Source organism: Vicia villosa, linkage group LG6, assembly GCF_029867415.1.
Source record: "Vicia villosa cultivar HV-30 ecotype Madison, WI linkage group LG6, Vvil1.0, whole genome shotgun sequence".
Classification (NCBI taxonomy): domain Eukaryota; kingdom Viridiplantae; phylum Streptophyta; class Magnoliopsida; order Fabales; family Fabaceae; genus Vicia; species Vicia villosa.
In genome coordinates, this window is record NC_081185.1 from 13,334,952 (window position 1) to 13,349,311 (window position 14,360).

The 14,360-nt window shown below is 28.3% G+C and overlaps 6 protein-coding genes across 6 annotated transcripts; all 6 read left to right on the plus strand.

The window, feature by feature from the left end:
* The first annotated feature begins 324 nt into the window (after positions 1-324).
* LOC131613215 (uncharacterized) lies at positions 325-960 on the plus strand. The gene has a single exon (XM_058884902.1). The coding sequence runs from the start codon at positions 325-327 to the stop codon at positions 958-960; it is 636 nt and encodes a 211-aa protein (XP_058740885.1).
* Positions 961-2,840: 1,880 nt separating this feature from the next.
* On the plus strand, positions 2,841-3,476 carry LOC131613216 (uncharacterized). The gene has a single exon (XM_058884903.1). The coding sequence runs from the start codon at positions 2,841-2,843 to the stop codon at positions 3,474-3,476; it is 636 nt and encodes a 211-aa protein (XP_058740886.1).
* A 1,880-nt stretch (positions 3,477-5,356) lies between these two features.
* On the plus strand, positions 5,357-5,992 carry LOC131613217 (uncharacterized). The gene has a single exon (XM_058884904.1). It carries the CDS (start codon positions 5,357-5,359, stop codon positions 5,990-5,992), a length of 636 nt encoding a protein of 211 aa, XP_058740887.1.
* Positions 5,993-7,872: 1,880 nt separating this feature from the next.
* On the plus strand, positions 7,873-8,508 carry LOC131613218 (uncharacterized). The gene has a single exon (XM_058884907.1). The coding sequence runs from the start codon at positions 7,873-7,875 to the stop codon at positions 8,506-8,508; it is 636 nt and encodes a 211-aa protein (XP_058740890.1).
* Positions 8,509-10,388: 1,880 nt separating this feature from the next.
* On the plus strand, positions 10,389-11,024 carry LOC131613219 (uncharacterized). Its single transcript, XM_058884908.1, has one exon. The coding sequence runs from the start codon at positions 10,389-10,391 to the stop codon at positions 11,022-11,024; it is 636 nt and encodes a 211-aa protein (XP_058740891.1).
* A 1,880-nt stretch (positions 11,025-12,904) lies between these two features.
* LOC131613220 (uncharacterized) lies at positions 12,905-13,540 on the plus strand. Its single transcript, XM_058884909.1, has one exon. It carries the CDS (start codon positions 12,905-12,907, stop codon positions 13,538-13,540), a length of 636 nt encoding a protein of 211 aa, XP_058740892.1.
* Positions 13,541-14,360: the final 820 nt, after the last annotated feature.

Genomic DNA, 14,360 nt, shown 5'->3' on the forward strand with positions numbered 1-14,360 from the left:
ACAAAAACTATTTATTATTTATAGGTCAAAAGGGAGTATTTCTTAAAATATTCAAAGAATAAATATAACTTTTCTTAAAAATCGTCATCATACTGTAATGTTTATTTATTAATATCTTTCTTGAAACACTTTTAATAATTAAAAATAAAGTTTTCAACTAACCTATTTTAAAATTTCTAGACGTTAAGTTTTTTTGACCAGGTACATAGTGTATTTTGACACATATTCTTGACATAAGCTCCTATAAATAACATTTTTCAGGAGCTCACAACATATCAATATCGCTTCACCATCACTTTTGGTTATTGTATCTTGCGTAGAGACATGGCCAAAATATTAATCTTAATAGTAGTCTTACTTCAAGTGAGCTCTTTCATGGGCTTTGCTAAAGGGGTTTATACTCACAAAAAACACGCAAAACATCACCCATCATCTCCAACTCCATCCCCTGTTCATTCACAATCTTCTTACTCTTTTGATTCTCTTGATTTGGATCATCATCACAAAAAACATCCTATACATCACCCATCATCCCCATCCCCTTCTCCTAGTCAATCAACCTATACCTCCTCTATTGATTCTATAGATTTAGATCGTCATCACAAGAGACATCATCGTCATCATCCATCAACCCCAAGCCCTTCTCCTGTTCAGTCACCATCTTCCTTCCATATTGATTCCCTTGATCTAGACCATCATGGCAAGAAACATCATCATCATCATCCATCAGCCCCTATCCATTCCCCTATTGAATCACCATCTTCTTTAATTAATGATTCCTTTGATGTGGATCATCACCACAAGAAACATCATCGCCACCACCCATCAGCCCCAACCCCTTCCCCAGTTCGATCACAGTCTTCCTCCTCTATTGATTCTCTTGATTTGGATCGTCATCACAAAAAACCCAAGAAGCATCACCATCATCACCCACCAGCCCCAACCCCTTCCGCATTTTGATCATCGTCTGCTTGAATTAGTGGAGACATTAAAGAGGATTAAATAATGAAAATTTCTATTCTATGTTTGATTTGTGAAAGAATTGCATATCAATAAAATCATGTTTATAAATTTACTCGTCTTTTGCTCTACTGCTCTTTATCCTTTTAGTTTTGAATCACATAAATGATTATTTTGTAATTTCAAATTTCTATGGTGACTATTTCTATTTTTATAAAGAAAGCAAAATACATCTATGTTTTTTCTTAAAGATGGTGATCTACAATAGAAATGAAATAACTCATTCCTATTTAGAGAAGATAATTTACATTGTTATATGCTTTTGTAATTTCTCTACGGGAGAAACAAAGTTTGATATTGATTTTATCGGCAAGCTATGAATTTCCACTTTAATCTTATTATACTTAGAAAAATATTGTCAGATCTTTTTCTATGTCGCATGAATTTGGTACAAATATCTCAAAATATGAATATTTTTTTTAAATTTATTCTCACTACAAATAATAATACGGGATACATTTCCTATTCTCGAAGAAGCTTAAAAGCCTATTTTATTCTCAACGTCTATTCTTTATAATATAAAGAAGAAGAAAAGAATTGACTACATATCTATTACTATTACTTTGGGCCAACCTTGAACTTGTAACTTTTATTATTAAAATTTTCTTAAGTAATATTTTATTCTTTTTTATAATGGAGTAATATTTATTTTTCAAAAGATACAAGCCAATCCCATTTTAAAACTAGTATAACTCTAATTTTTACCCAAAAGTATCTCTTAATTATTAATGTTTTTTTATTTGTAAAAATAAATTATTTTAGGATCACTATATAACTAGTTTTTTTATTATCGGCAATAACTTCAATTTTTTTAAAAGCATTTTAAGTTCGTCGAACATTCTCCACCAAAAATATTTTTGAAATAAATTATAATATTTAAAGTCTATATTTCCACCTAAAATTAAATATATTGGGACGGGTGAGGTAGCTCAACTATTAAGTGCTAGTTGAGTTAAATGAATGTAAATTGTTGATCCAAAGTTCAATCTCTAACTGTAAATTTATTCATTTTTGCATATTAATGTAAACAAGTTGTTGATATTTATAAATCAACAGTTTTTTAAAAATTAAAATGTATTAAGATGTTATATATTATTGATATACATTTCTTCAAATTATTATTACTTTGACTCAATACTAAATATGTTTTGAATAATGGTAAAGTACATCAAAAATAGTATTTATTTTTTAAAAAAATGTGTTATAAAAAATAAAACAAAAATTATATATATTAAACTTATTAATAATATAATAATTAAAGTTTTTAAAAATTCAAATAAAGTTTCTCTTTTTTTTCTTTATAATATAATAATATATATCTATTTTAAAGTATTATGAATATATAAATGGTTTATAGGAATAAATGACAAAAAATGTATTACTATTATATATTAATACTCAATATGATTAAAAAAATTGTGTCTTTGGTCAGAATTATTAGAGAAACGTGACAATGTTATATAGAGAAAATAAATGGATTATTCAATGCTTCTAAAACAAAAACTATTTATTATTTATAGGTCAAAAGGGAGTATTTCTTAAAATATTCAAAGAATAAATATAACTTTTCTTAAAAATCGTCATCATACTGTAATGTTTATTTATTAATATCTTTCTTGAAACACTTTTAATAATTAAAAATAAAGTTTTCAACTAACCTATTTTAAAATTTCTAGACGTTAAGTTTTTTTGACCAGGTACATAGTGTATTTTGACACATATTCTTGACATAAGCTCCTATAAATAACATCTTTCAGGAGCTCACAACATATCAATATCGCTTCACCATCACTTTTGGTTATTGTATCTTGCATAGAGACATGGCCAAAATATTAATCTTAATAGTAGTCTTACTTCAAGTGAGCTCTTTCATGGGCTTTGCTAAAGGGGTTTATACTCACAAAAAACACGCAAAACATCACCCATCATCTCCAACTCCATCCCCTGTTCATTCACAATCTTCTTACTCTTTTGATTCTCTTGATTTGGACCATCATCACAAAAAACATCCTATACATCACCCATCATCCCCATCCCCTTCTCCTAGTCAATCAACCTATACCTCCTCTATTGATTCTATAGATTTAGATCGTCATCACAAGAGACATCATCGTCATCATCCATCAACCCCAAGCCCTTCTCCTGTTCAGTCACCATCTTCCTTCCATATTGATTCCCTTGATCTAGACCATCATGGCAAGAAACATCATCATCATCATCCATCAGCCCCTATCCATTCCCCTATTCAATCACCATCTTCTTTAATTAATGATTCCTTTGATGTGGATCATCACCACAAGAAACATCATCGCCACCACCCATCAGCCCCAACCCCTTCCCCAGTTCGATCACAGTCTTCCTCCTCTATTGATTCTCTTGATTTGGATCGTCATCACAAAAAACCCAAGAAGCATCACCATCATCACCCACCAGCCCCAACCCCTTCCGCATTTTGATCGTCGTCTGCTTGAATTAGTGGAGACATTAAAGAGGATTAAATAATGAAAATTTCTATTCTATGTTTGATTTGTGAAAGAATTGCATATCAATAAAATCATGTTTATAAATTTACTCGTCTTTTGCTCTACTGCTCTTTATCCTTTTAGTTTTGAATCACATAAATGATTATTTTGTAATTTCAAATTTCTATGGTGACTATTTCTATTTTTATAAAGAAAGCAAAATACATCTATGTTTTTTCTTAAAGATGGTGATCTACAATAGAAATGAAATAACTCATTCCTATTTAGAGAAGATAATTTACATTGTTATATGCTTTTGTAATTTCTCTACGGGAGAAACAAAGTTTGATATTGATTTTATCGGCAAGCTATGAATTTCCACTTTAATCTTATTATACTTAGAAAAATATTGTCAGATCTTTTTCTATGTCGCATGAATTTGGTACAAATATCTCAAAATATGAATATTTTTTTTAAATTTATTCTCACTACAAATAATAATACGGGATACATTTCCTATTCTCGAAGAAGCTTAAAAGCCTATTTTATTCTCAACGTCTATTCTTTATAATATAAAGAAGAAGAAAAGAATTGACTACATATCTATTACTATTACTTTGGGCCAACCTTGAACTTGTAACTTTTATTATTAAAATTTTCTTAAGTAATATTTTATTCTTTTTTATAATGGAGTAATATTTATTTTTCAAAAGATACAAGCCAATCCCATTTTAAAACTAGTATAACTCTAATTTTTACCCAAAAGTATCTCTTAATTATTAATGTTTTTTTATTTGTAAAAATAAATTATTTTAGGATCACTATATAACTAGTTTTTTTATTATCGGCAATAACTTCAATTTTTTTAAAAGCATTTTAAGTTCGTCGAACATTCTCCACCAAAAATATTTTTGAAATAAATTATAATATTTAAAGTCTATATTTCCACCTAAAATTAAATATATTGGGACGGGTGAGGTAGCTCAACTATTAAGTGCTAGTTGAGTTAAATGAATGTAAATTGTTGATCCAAAGTTCAATCTCTAACTGTAAATTTATTCATTTTTGCATATTAATGTAAACAAGTTGTTGATATTTATAAATCAACAGTTTTTTAAAAATTAAAATGTATTAAGATGTTATATATTATTGATATACATTTCTTCAAATTATTATTACTTTGACTCAATACTAAATATGTTTTGAATAATGGTAAAGTACATCAAAAATAGTATTTATTTTTTAAAAAAATGTGTTATAAAAAATAAAACAAAAATTATATATATTAAACTTATTAATAATATAATAATTAAAGTTTTTAAAAATTCAAATAAAGTTTCTCTTTTTTTTCTTTATAATATAATAATATATATCTATTTTAAAGTATTATGAATATATAAATGGTTTATAGGAATAAATGACAAAAAATGTATTACTATTATATATTAATACTCAATATGATTAAAAAAATTGTGTCTTTGGTCAGAATTATTAGAGAAACGTGACAATGTTATATAGAGAAAATAAATGGATTATTCAATGCTTCTAAAACAAAAACTATTTATTATTTATAGGTCAAAAGGGAGTATTTCTTAAAATATTCAAAGAATAAATATAACTTTTCTTAAAAATCGTCATCATACTGTAATGTTTATTTATTAATATCTTTCTTGAAACACTTTTAATAATTAAAAATAAAGTTTTCAACTAACCTATTTTAAAATTTCTAGACGTTAAGTTTTTTTGACCAGGTACATAGTGTATTTTGACACATATTCTTGACATAAGCTCCTATAAATAACATTTTTCAGGAGCTCACAACATATCAATATCGCTTCACCATCACTTTTGGTTATTGTATCTTGCGTAGAGACATGGCCAAAATATTAATCTTAATAGTAGTCTTACTTCAAGTGAGCTCTTTCATGGGCTTTGCTAAAGGGGTTTATACTCACAAAAAACACGCAAAACATCACCCATCATCTCCAACTCCATCCCCTGTTCATTCACAATCTTCTTACTCTTTTGATTCTCTTGATTTGGACCATCATCACAAAAAACATCCTATACATCACCCATCATCCCCATCCCCTTCTCCTAGTCAATCAACCTATACCTCCTCTATTGATTCTATAGATTTAGATCGTCATCACAAGAGACATCATCGTCATCATCCATCAACCCCAAGCCCTTCTCCTGTTCAGTCACCATCTTCCTTCCATATTGATTCCCTTGATCTAGACCATCATGGCAAGAAACATCATCATCATCATCCATCAGCCCCTATCCATTCCCCTATTGAATCACCATCTTCTTTAATTAATGATTCCTTTGATGTGGATCATCACCACAAGAAACATCATCGCCACCACCCATCAGCCCCAACCCCTTCCCCAGTTCGATCACAGTCTTCCTCCTCTATTGATTCTCTTGATTTGGATCGTCATCACAAAAAACCCAAGAAGCATCACCATCATCACCCACCAGCCCCAACCCCTTCCGCATTTTGATCATCGTCTGCTTGAATTAGTGGAGACATTAAAGAGGATTAAATAATGAAAATTTCTATTCTATGTTTGATTTGTGAAAGAATTGCATATCAATAAAATCATGTTTATAAATTTACTCGTCTTTTGCTCTACTGCTCTTTATCCTTTTAGTTTTGAATCACATAAATGATTATTTTGTAATTTCAAATTTCTATGGTGACTATTTCTATTTTTATAAAGAAAGCAAAATACATCTATGTTTTTTCTTAAAGATGGTGATCTACAATAGAAATGAAATAACTCATTCCTATTTAGAGAAGATAATTTACATTGTTATATGCTTTTGTAATTTCTCTACGGGAGAAACAAAGTTTGATATTGATTTTATCGGCAAGCTATGAATTTCCACTTTAATCTTATTATACTTAGAAAAATATTGTCAGATCTTTTTCTATGTCGCATGAATTTGGTACAAATATCTCAAAATATGAATATTTTTTTTAAATTTATTCTCACTACAAATAATAATACGGGATACATTTCCTATTCTCGAAGAAGCTTAAAAGCCTATTTTATTCTCAACGTCTATTCTTTATAATATAAAGAAGAAGAAAAGAATTGACTACATATCTATTACTATTACTTTGGGCCAACCTTGAACTTGTAACTTTTATTATTAAAATTTTCTTAAGTAATATTTTATTCTTTTTTATAATGGAGTAATATTTATTTTTCAAAAGATACAAGCCAATCCCATTTTAAAACTAGTATAACTCTAATTTTTACCCAAAAGTATCTCTTAATTATTAATGTTTTTTTATTTGTAAAAATAAATTATTTTAGGATCACTATATAACTAGTTTTTTTATTATCGGCAATAACTTCAATTTTTTTAAAAGCATTTTAAGTTCGTCGAACATTCTCCACCAAAAATATTTTTGAAATAAATTATAATATTTAAAGTCTATATTTCCACCTAAAATTAAATATATTGGGACGGGTGAGGTAGCTCAACTATTAAGTGCTAGTTGAGTTAAATGAATGTAAATTGTTGATCCAAAGTTCAATCTCTAACTGTAAATTTATTCATTTTTGCATATTAATGTAAACAAGTTGTTGATATTTATAAATCAACAGTTTTTTAAAAATTAAAATGTATTAAGATGTTATATATTATTGATATACATTTCTTCAAATTATTATTACTTTGACTCAATACTAAATATGTTTTGAATAATGGTAAAGTACATCAAAAATAGTATTTATTTTTTAAAAAAATGTGTTATAAAAAATAAAACAAAAATTATATATATTAAACTTATTAATAATATAATAATTAAAGTTTTTAAAAATTCAAATAAAGTTTCTCTTTTTTTTCTTTATAATATAATAATATATATCTATTTTAAAGTATTATGAATATATAAATGGTTTATAGGAATAAATGACAAAAAATGTATTACTATTATATATTAATACTCAATATGATTAAAAAAATTGTGTCTTTGGTCAGAATTATTAGAGAAACGTGACAATGTTATATAGAGAAAATAAATGGATTATTCAATGCTTCTAAAACAAAAACTATTTATTATTTATAGGTCAAAAGGGAGTATTTCTTAAAATATTCAAAGAATAAATATAACTTTTCTTAAAAATCGTCATCATACTGTAATGTTTATTTATTAATATCTTTCTTGAAACACTTTTAATAATTAAAAATAAAGTTTTCAACTAACCTATTTTAAAATTTCTAGACGTTAAGTTTTTTTGACCAGGTACATAGTGTATTTTGACACATATTCTTGACATAAGCTCCTATAAATAACATTTTTCAGGAGCTCACAACATATCAATATCGCTTCACCATCACTTTTGGTTATTGTATCTTGCGTAGAGACATGGCCAAAATATTAATCTTAATAGTAGTCTTACTTCAAGTGAGCTCTTTCATGGGCTTTGCTAAAGGGGTTTATACTCACAAAAAACACGCAAAACATCACCCATCATCTCCAACTCCATCCCCTGTTCATTCACAATCTTCTTACTCTTTTGATTCTCTTGATTTGGATCATCATCACAAAAAACATCCTATACATCACCCATCATCCCCATCCCCTTCTCCTAGTCAATCAACCTATACCTCCTCTATTGATTCTATAGATTTAGATCGTCATCACAAGAGACATCATCGTCATCATCCATCAACCCCAAGCCCTTCTCCTGTTCAGTCACCATCTTCCTTCCATATTGATTCCCTTGATCTAGACCATCATGGCAAGAAACATCATCATCATCATCCATCAGCCCCTATCCATTCCCCTATTGAATCACCATCTTCTTTAATTAATGATTCCTTTGATGTGGATCATCACCACAAGAAACATCATCGCCACCACCCATCAGCCCCAACCCCTTCCCCAGTTCGATCACAGTCTTCCTCCTCTATTGATTCTCTTGATTTGGATCGTCATCACAAAAAACCCAAGAAGCATCACCATCATCACCCACCAGCCCCAACCCCTTCCGCATTTTGATCATCGTCTGCTTGAATTAGTGGAGGCATTAAAGAGGATTAAATAATGAAAGTTTCTATTCTATGTTTGATTTGTGAAAGAATTGCATATCAATAAAATCATGTTTATAAATTTACTCGTCTTTTGCTCTACTGCTCTTTATCCTTTTAGTTTTGAATCACATAAATGATTATTTTGTAATTTCAAATTTCTATGGTGACTATTTCTATTTTTATAAAGAAAGCAAAATACATCTATGTTTTTTCTTAAAGATGGTGATCTACAATAGAAATGAAATAACTCATTCCTATTTAGAGAAGATAATTTACATTGTTATATGCTTTTGTAATTTCTCTACGGGAGAAACAAAGTTTGATATTGATTTTATCGGCAAGCTATGAATTTCCACTTTAATCTTATTATACTTAGAAAAATATTGTCAGATCTTTTTCTATGTCGCATGAATTTGGTACAAATATCTCAAAATATGAATATTTTTTTTAAATTTATTCTCACTACAAATAATAATACGGGATACATTTCCTATTCTCGAAGAAGCTTAAAAGCCTATTTTATTCTCAACGTCTATTCTTTATAATATAAAGAAGAAGAAAAGAATTGACTACATATCTATTACTATTACTTTGGGCCAACCTTGAACTTGTAACTTTTATTATTAAAATTTTCTTAAGTAATATTTTATTCTTTTTTATAATGGAGTAATATTTATTTTTCAAAAGATACAAGCCAATCCCATTTTAAAACTAGTATAACTCTAATTTTTACCCAAAAGTATCTCTTAATTATTAATGTTTTTTTATTTGTAAAAATAAATTATTTTAGGATCACTATATAACTAGTTTTTTTATTATCGGCAATAACTTCAATTTTTTTAAAAGCATTTTAAGTTCGTCGAACATTCTCCACCAAAAATATTTTTGAAATAAATTATAATATTTAAAGTCTATATTTCCACCTAAAATTAAATATATTGGGACGGGTGAGGTAGCTCAACTATTAAGTGCTAGTTGAGTTAAATGAATGTAAATTGTTGATCCAAAGTTCAATCTCTAACTGTAAATTTATTCATTTTTGCATATTAATGTAAACAAGTTGTTGATATTTATAAATCAACAGTTTTTTAAAAATTAAAATGTATTAAGATGTTATATATTATTGATATACATTTCTTCAAATTATTATTACTTTGACTCAATACTAAATATGTTTTGAATAATGGTAAAGTACATCAAAAATAGTATTTATTTTTTAAAAAAATGTGTTATAAAAAATAAAACAAAAATTATATATATTAAACTTATTAATAATATAATAATTAAAGTTTTTAAAAATTCAAATAAAGTTTCTCTTTTTTTTCTTTATAATATAATAATATATATCTATTTTAAAGTATTATGAATATATAAATGGTTTATAGGAATAAATGACAAAAAATGTATTACTATTATATATTAATACTCAATATGATTAAAAAAATTGTGTCTTTGGTCAGAATTATTAGAGAAACGTGACAATGTTATATAGAGAAAATAAATGGATTATTCAATGCTTCTAAAACAAAAACTATTTATTATTTATAGGTCAAAAGGGAGTATTTCTTAAAATATTCAAAGAATAAATATAACTTTTCTTAAAAATCGTCATCATACTGTAATGTTTATTTATTAATATCTTTCTTGAAACACTTTTAATAATTAAAAATAAAGTTTTCAACTAACCTATTTTAAAATTTCTAGACGTTAAGTTTTTTTGACCAGGTACATAGTGTATTTTGACACATATTCTTGACATAAGCTCCTATAAATAACATTTTTCAGGAGCTCACAACATATCAATATCGCTTCACCATCACTTTTGGTTATTGTATCTTGCGTAGAGACATGGCCAAAATATTAATCTTAATAGTAGTCTTACTTCAAGTGAGCTCTTTCATGGGCTTTGCTAAAGGGGTTTATACTCACAAAAAACACGCAAAACATCACCCATCATCTCCAACTCCATCCCCTGTTCATTCACAATCTTCTTACTCTTTTGATTCTCTTGATTTGGATCATCATCACAAAAAACATCCTATACATCACCCATCATCCCCATCCCCTTCTCCTAGTCAATCAACCTATACCTCCTCTATTGATTCTATAGATTTAGATCGTCATCACAAGAGACATCATCGTCATCATCCATCAACCCCAAGCCCTTCTCCTGTTCAGTCACCATCTTCCTTCCATATTGATTCCCTTGATCTAGACCATCATGGCAAGAAACATCATCATCATCATCCATCAGCCCCTATCCATTCCCCTATTGAATCACCATCTTCTTTAATTAATGATTCCTTTGATGTGGATCATCACCACAAGAAACATCATCGCCACCACCCATCAGCCCCAACCCCTTCCCCAGTTCGATCACAGTCTTCCTCCTCTATTGATTCTCTTGATTTGGATCGTCATCACAAAAAACCCAAGAAGCATCACCATCATCACCCACCAGCCCCAACCCCTTCCGCATTTTGATCATCGTCTGCTTGAATTAGTGGAGGCATTAAAGAGGATTAAATAATGAAAGTTTCTATTCTATGTTTGATTTGTGAAAGAATTGCATATCAATAAAATCATGTTTATAAATTTACTCGTCTTTTGCTCTACTGCTCTTTATCCTTTTAGTTTTGAATCACATAAATGATTATTTTGTAATTTCAAATTTCTATGGTGACTATTTCTATTTTTATAAAGAAAGCAAAATACATCTATGTTTTTTCTTAAAGATGGTGATCTACAATAGAAATGAAATAACTCATTCCTATTTAGAGAAGATAATTTACATTGTTATATGCTTTTGTAATTTCTCTACGGGAGAAACAAAGTTTGATATTGATTTTATCGGCAAGCTATGAATTTCCACTTTAATCTTATTATACTTAGAAAAATATTGTCAGATCTTTTTCTATGTCGCATGAATTTGGTACAAATATCTCAAAATATGAATATTTTTTTTAAATTTATTCTCACTACAAATAATAATACGGGATACATTTCCTATTCTCGAAGAAGCTTAAAAGCCTATTTTATTCTCAACGTCTATTCTTTATAATATAAAGAAGAAGAAAAGAATTGACTACATATCTATTACTATTACTTTGGGCCAACCTTGAACTTGTAACTTTTATTATTAAAATTTTCTTAAGTAATATTTTATTCTTTTTTATAATGGAGTAATATTTATTTTTCAAAAGATACAAGCCAATCCCATTTTAAAACTAGTATAACTCTAATTTTTACCCAAAAGTATCTCTTAATTATTAATGTTTTTTTATTTGTAAAAATAAATTATTTTAGGATCACTATATAACTAGTTTTTTTATTATCGGCAATAACTTCAATTTTTTTAAAAGCATTTTAAGTTCGTCGAACATTCTCCACCAAAAATATTTTTGAAATAAATTATAATATTTAAAGTCTATATTTCCACCTAAAATTAAATATATTGGGACGGGTGAGGTAGCTCAACTATTAAGTGCTAGTTGAGTTAAATGAATGTAAATTGTTGATCCAAAGTTCAATCTCTAACTGTAAATTTATTCATTTTTGCATATTAATGTAAACAAGTTGTTGATATTTATAAATCAACAGTTTTTTAAAAATTAAAATGTATTAAGATGTTATATATTATTGATATACATTTCTTCAAATTATTATTACTTTGACTCAATACTAAATATGTTTTGAATAATGGTAAAGTACATCAAAAATAGTATTTATTTTTTAAAAAAATGTGTTATAAAAAATAAAACAAAAATTATATATATTAAACTTATTAATAATATAATAATTAAAGTTTTTAAAAATTCAAATAAAGTTTCTCTTTTTTTTCTTTATAATATAATAATATATATCTATTTTAAAGTATTATGAATATATAAATGGTTTATAGGAATAAATGACAAAAAATGTATTACTATTATATATTAATACTCAATATGATTAAAAAAATTGTGTCTTTGGTCAGAATTATTAGAGAAACGTGACAATGTTATATAGAGAAAATAAATGGATTATTCAATGCTTCTAAAACAAAAACTATTTATTATTTATAGGTCAAAAGGGAGTATTTCTTAAAATATTCAAAGAATAAATATAACTTTTCTTAAAAATCGTCATCATACTGTAATGTTTATTTATTAATATCTTTCTTGAAACACTTTTAATAATTAAAAATAAAGTTTTCAACTAACCTATTTTAAAATTTCTAGACGTTAAGTTTTTTTGACCAGGTACATAGTGTATTTTGACACATATTCTTGACATAAGCTCCTATAAATAACATTTTTCAGGAGCTCACAACATATCAATATCGCTTCACCATCACTTTTGGTTATTGTATCTTGCGTAGAGACATGGCCAAAATATTAATCTTAATAGTAGTCTTACTTCAAGTGAGCTCTTTCATGGGCTTTGCTAAAGGGGTTTATACTCACAAAAAACACGCAAAACATCACCCATCATCTCCAACTCCATCCCCTGTTCATTCACAATCTTCTTACTCTTTTGATTCTCTTGATTTGGATCATCATCACAAAAAACATCCTATACATCACCCATCATCCCCATCCCCTTCTCCTAGTCAATCAACCTATACCTCCTCTATTGATTCTATAGATTTAGATCGTCATCACAAGAGACATCATCGTCATCATCCATCAACCCCAAGCCCTTCTCCTGTTCAGTCACCATCTTCCTTCCATATTGATTCCCTTGATCTAGACCATCATGGCAAGAAACATCATCATCATCATCCATCAGCCCCTATCCATTCCCCTATTGAATCACCATCTTCTTTAATTAATGATTCCTTTGATGTGGATCATCACCACAAGAAACATCATCGCCACCACCCATCAACCCCAACCCCTTCCCCAGTTCGATCACAGTCTTCCTCCTCTATTGATTCTCTTGATTTGGATCATCATCACAAAAAACCCAAGAAGCATCACCATCATCACCCACCAGCCCCAACCCCTTCCGCATTTTGATCATCGTCTGCTTGAATTAGTGGAGGCATTAAAGAGGATTAAATAATGAAAGTTTCTATTCTATGTTTGATTTGTGAAAGAATTGCATATCAATAAAATCATGTTTATAAATTTACTCGTCTTTTGCTCTACTGCTCTTTATCCTTTTAGTTTTGAATCACATAAATGATTATTTTGTAATTTCAAATTTCTATGGTGACTATTTCTATTTTTATAAAGAAAGCAAAATACATCTATGTTTTTTCTTAAAGATGGTGATCTACAATAGAAATGAAATAACTCATTCCTATTTAGAGTTAAGGTTGTGTTTGGTTATAACACCATAAAAATCAGATTTTTATATAGAGAATAGAGAGAATAGAGAGGGTAAGCCATTTTCTTCACTTTCAATCACCAATCCCGTATTCCTTGAGCAGCCCGCACTAAAACCATCATAACCTTCTGCTCGTAACTCTGAATGAGGCAAGGCCGGACTTTTCGGAAAGCTCACGAAATTCTCTACAATCTACATATATGGTTCGTTTATTTCATGTCCTTGAGGAGTGAGATAATCAAGTTTGAAGTTAGGGGTCTAAAGCTGAAAGTTTTACACGAATTCCATGGACAGTCTTCATTCAACAAGCCATACCTTTTTACTTGAAGCTTTGATTTAGGTAATTCTTGCATTTATGGATTCTGCACAAAACTCCCTTCAATTTAGTATATTGGTTCATGTTTATAGCTTCTATATTGAAGGACAAAAGTGAGTTTGAAACTTGGATGTTCATGCTGAAAATTGGAGAAAAGGGGTTACGGATTTATTGTTGATGGAGGTGAAACT

Excerpts from the sequence above, each read along its gene's own strand:
- LOC131613218 (XM_058884907.1), top strand. The coding sequence starts at position 7,873 with ATGGCCAAAATATTAATCTTAATAGTAGTCTTACTTCAAGTGAGCTCT.
- LOC131613215 (XM_058884902.1), top strand. The coding sequence starts at position 325 with ATGGCCAAAATATTAATCTTAATAGTAGTCTTACTTCAAGTGAGCTCT.
- LOC131613217 (XM_058884904.1), top strand. The coding sequence starts at position 5,357 with ATGGCCAAAATATTAATCTTAATAGTAGTCTTACTTCAAGTGAGCTCT.
- LOC131613219 (XM_058884908.1), top strand. The coding sequence starts at position 10,389 with ATGGCCAAAATATTAATCTTAATAGTAGTCTTACTTCAAGTGAGCTCT.
- LOC131613220 (XM_058884909.1), top strand. The coding sequence starts at position 12,905 with ATGGCCAAAATATTAATCTTAATAGTAGTCTTACTTCAAGTGAGCTCT.
- LOC131613216 (XM_058884903.1), top strand. The coding sequence starts at position 2,841 with ATGGCCAAAATATTAATCTTAATAGTAGTCTTACTTCAAGTGAGCTCT.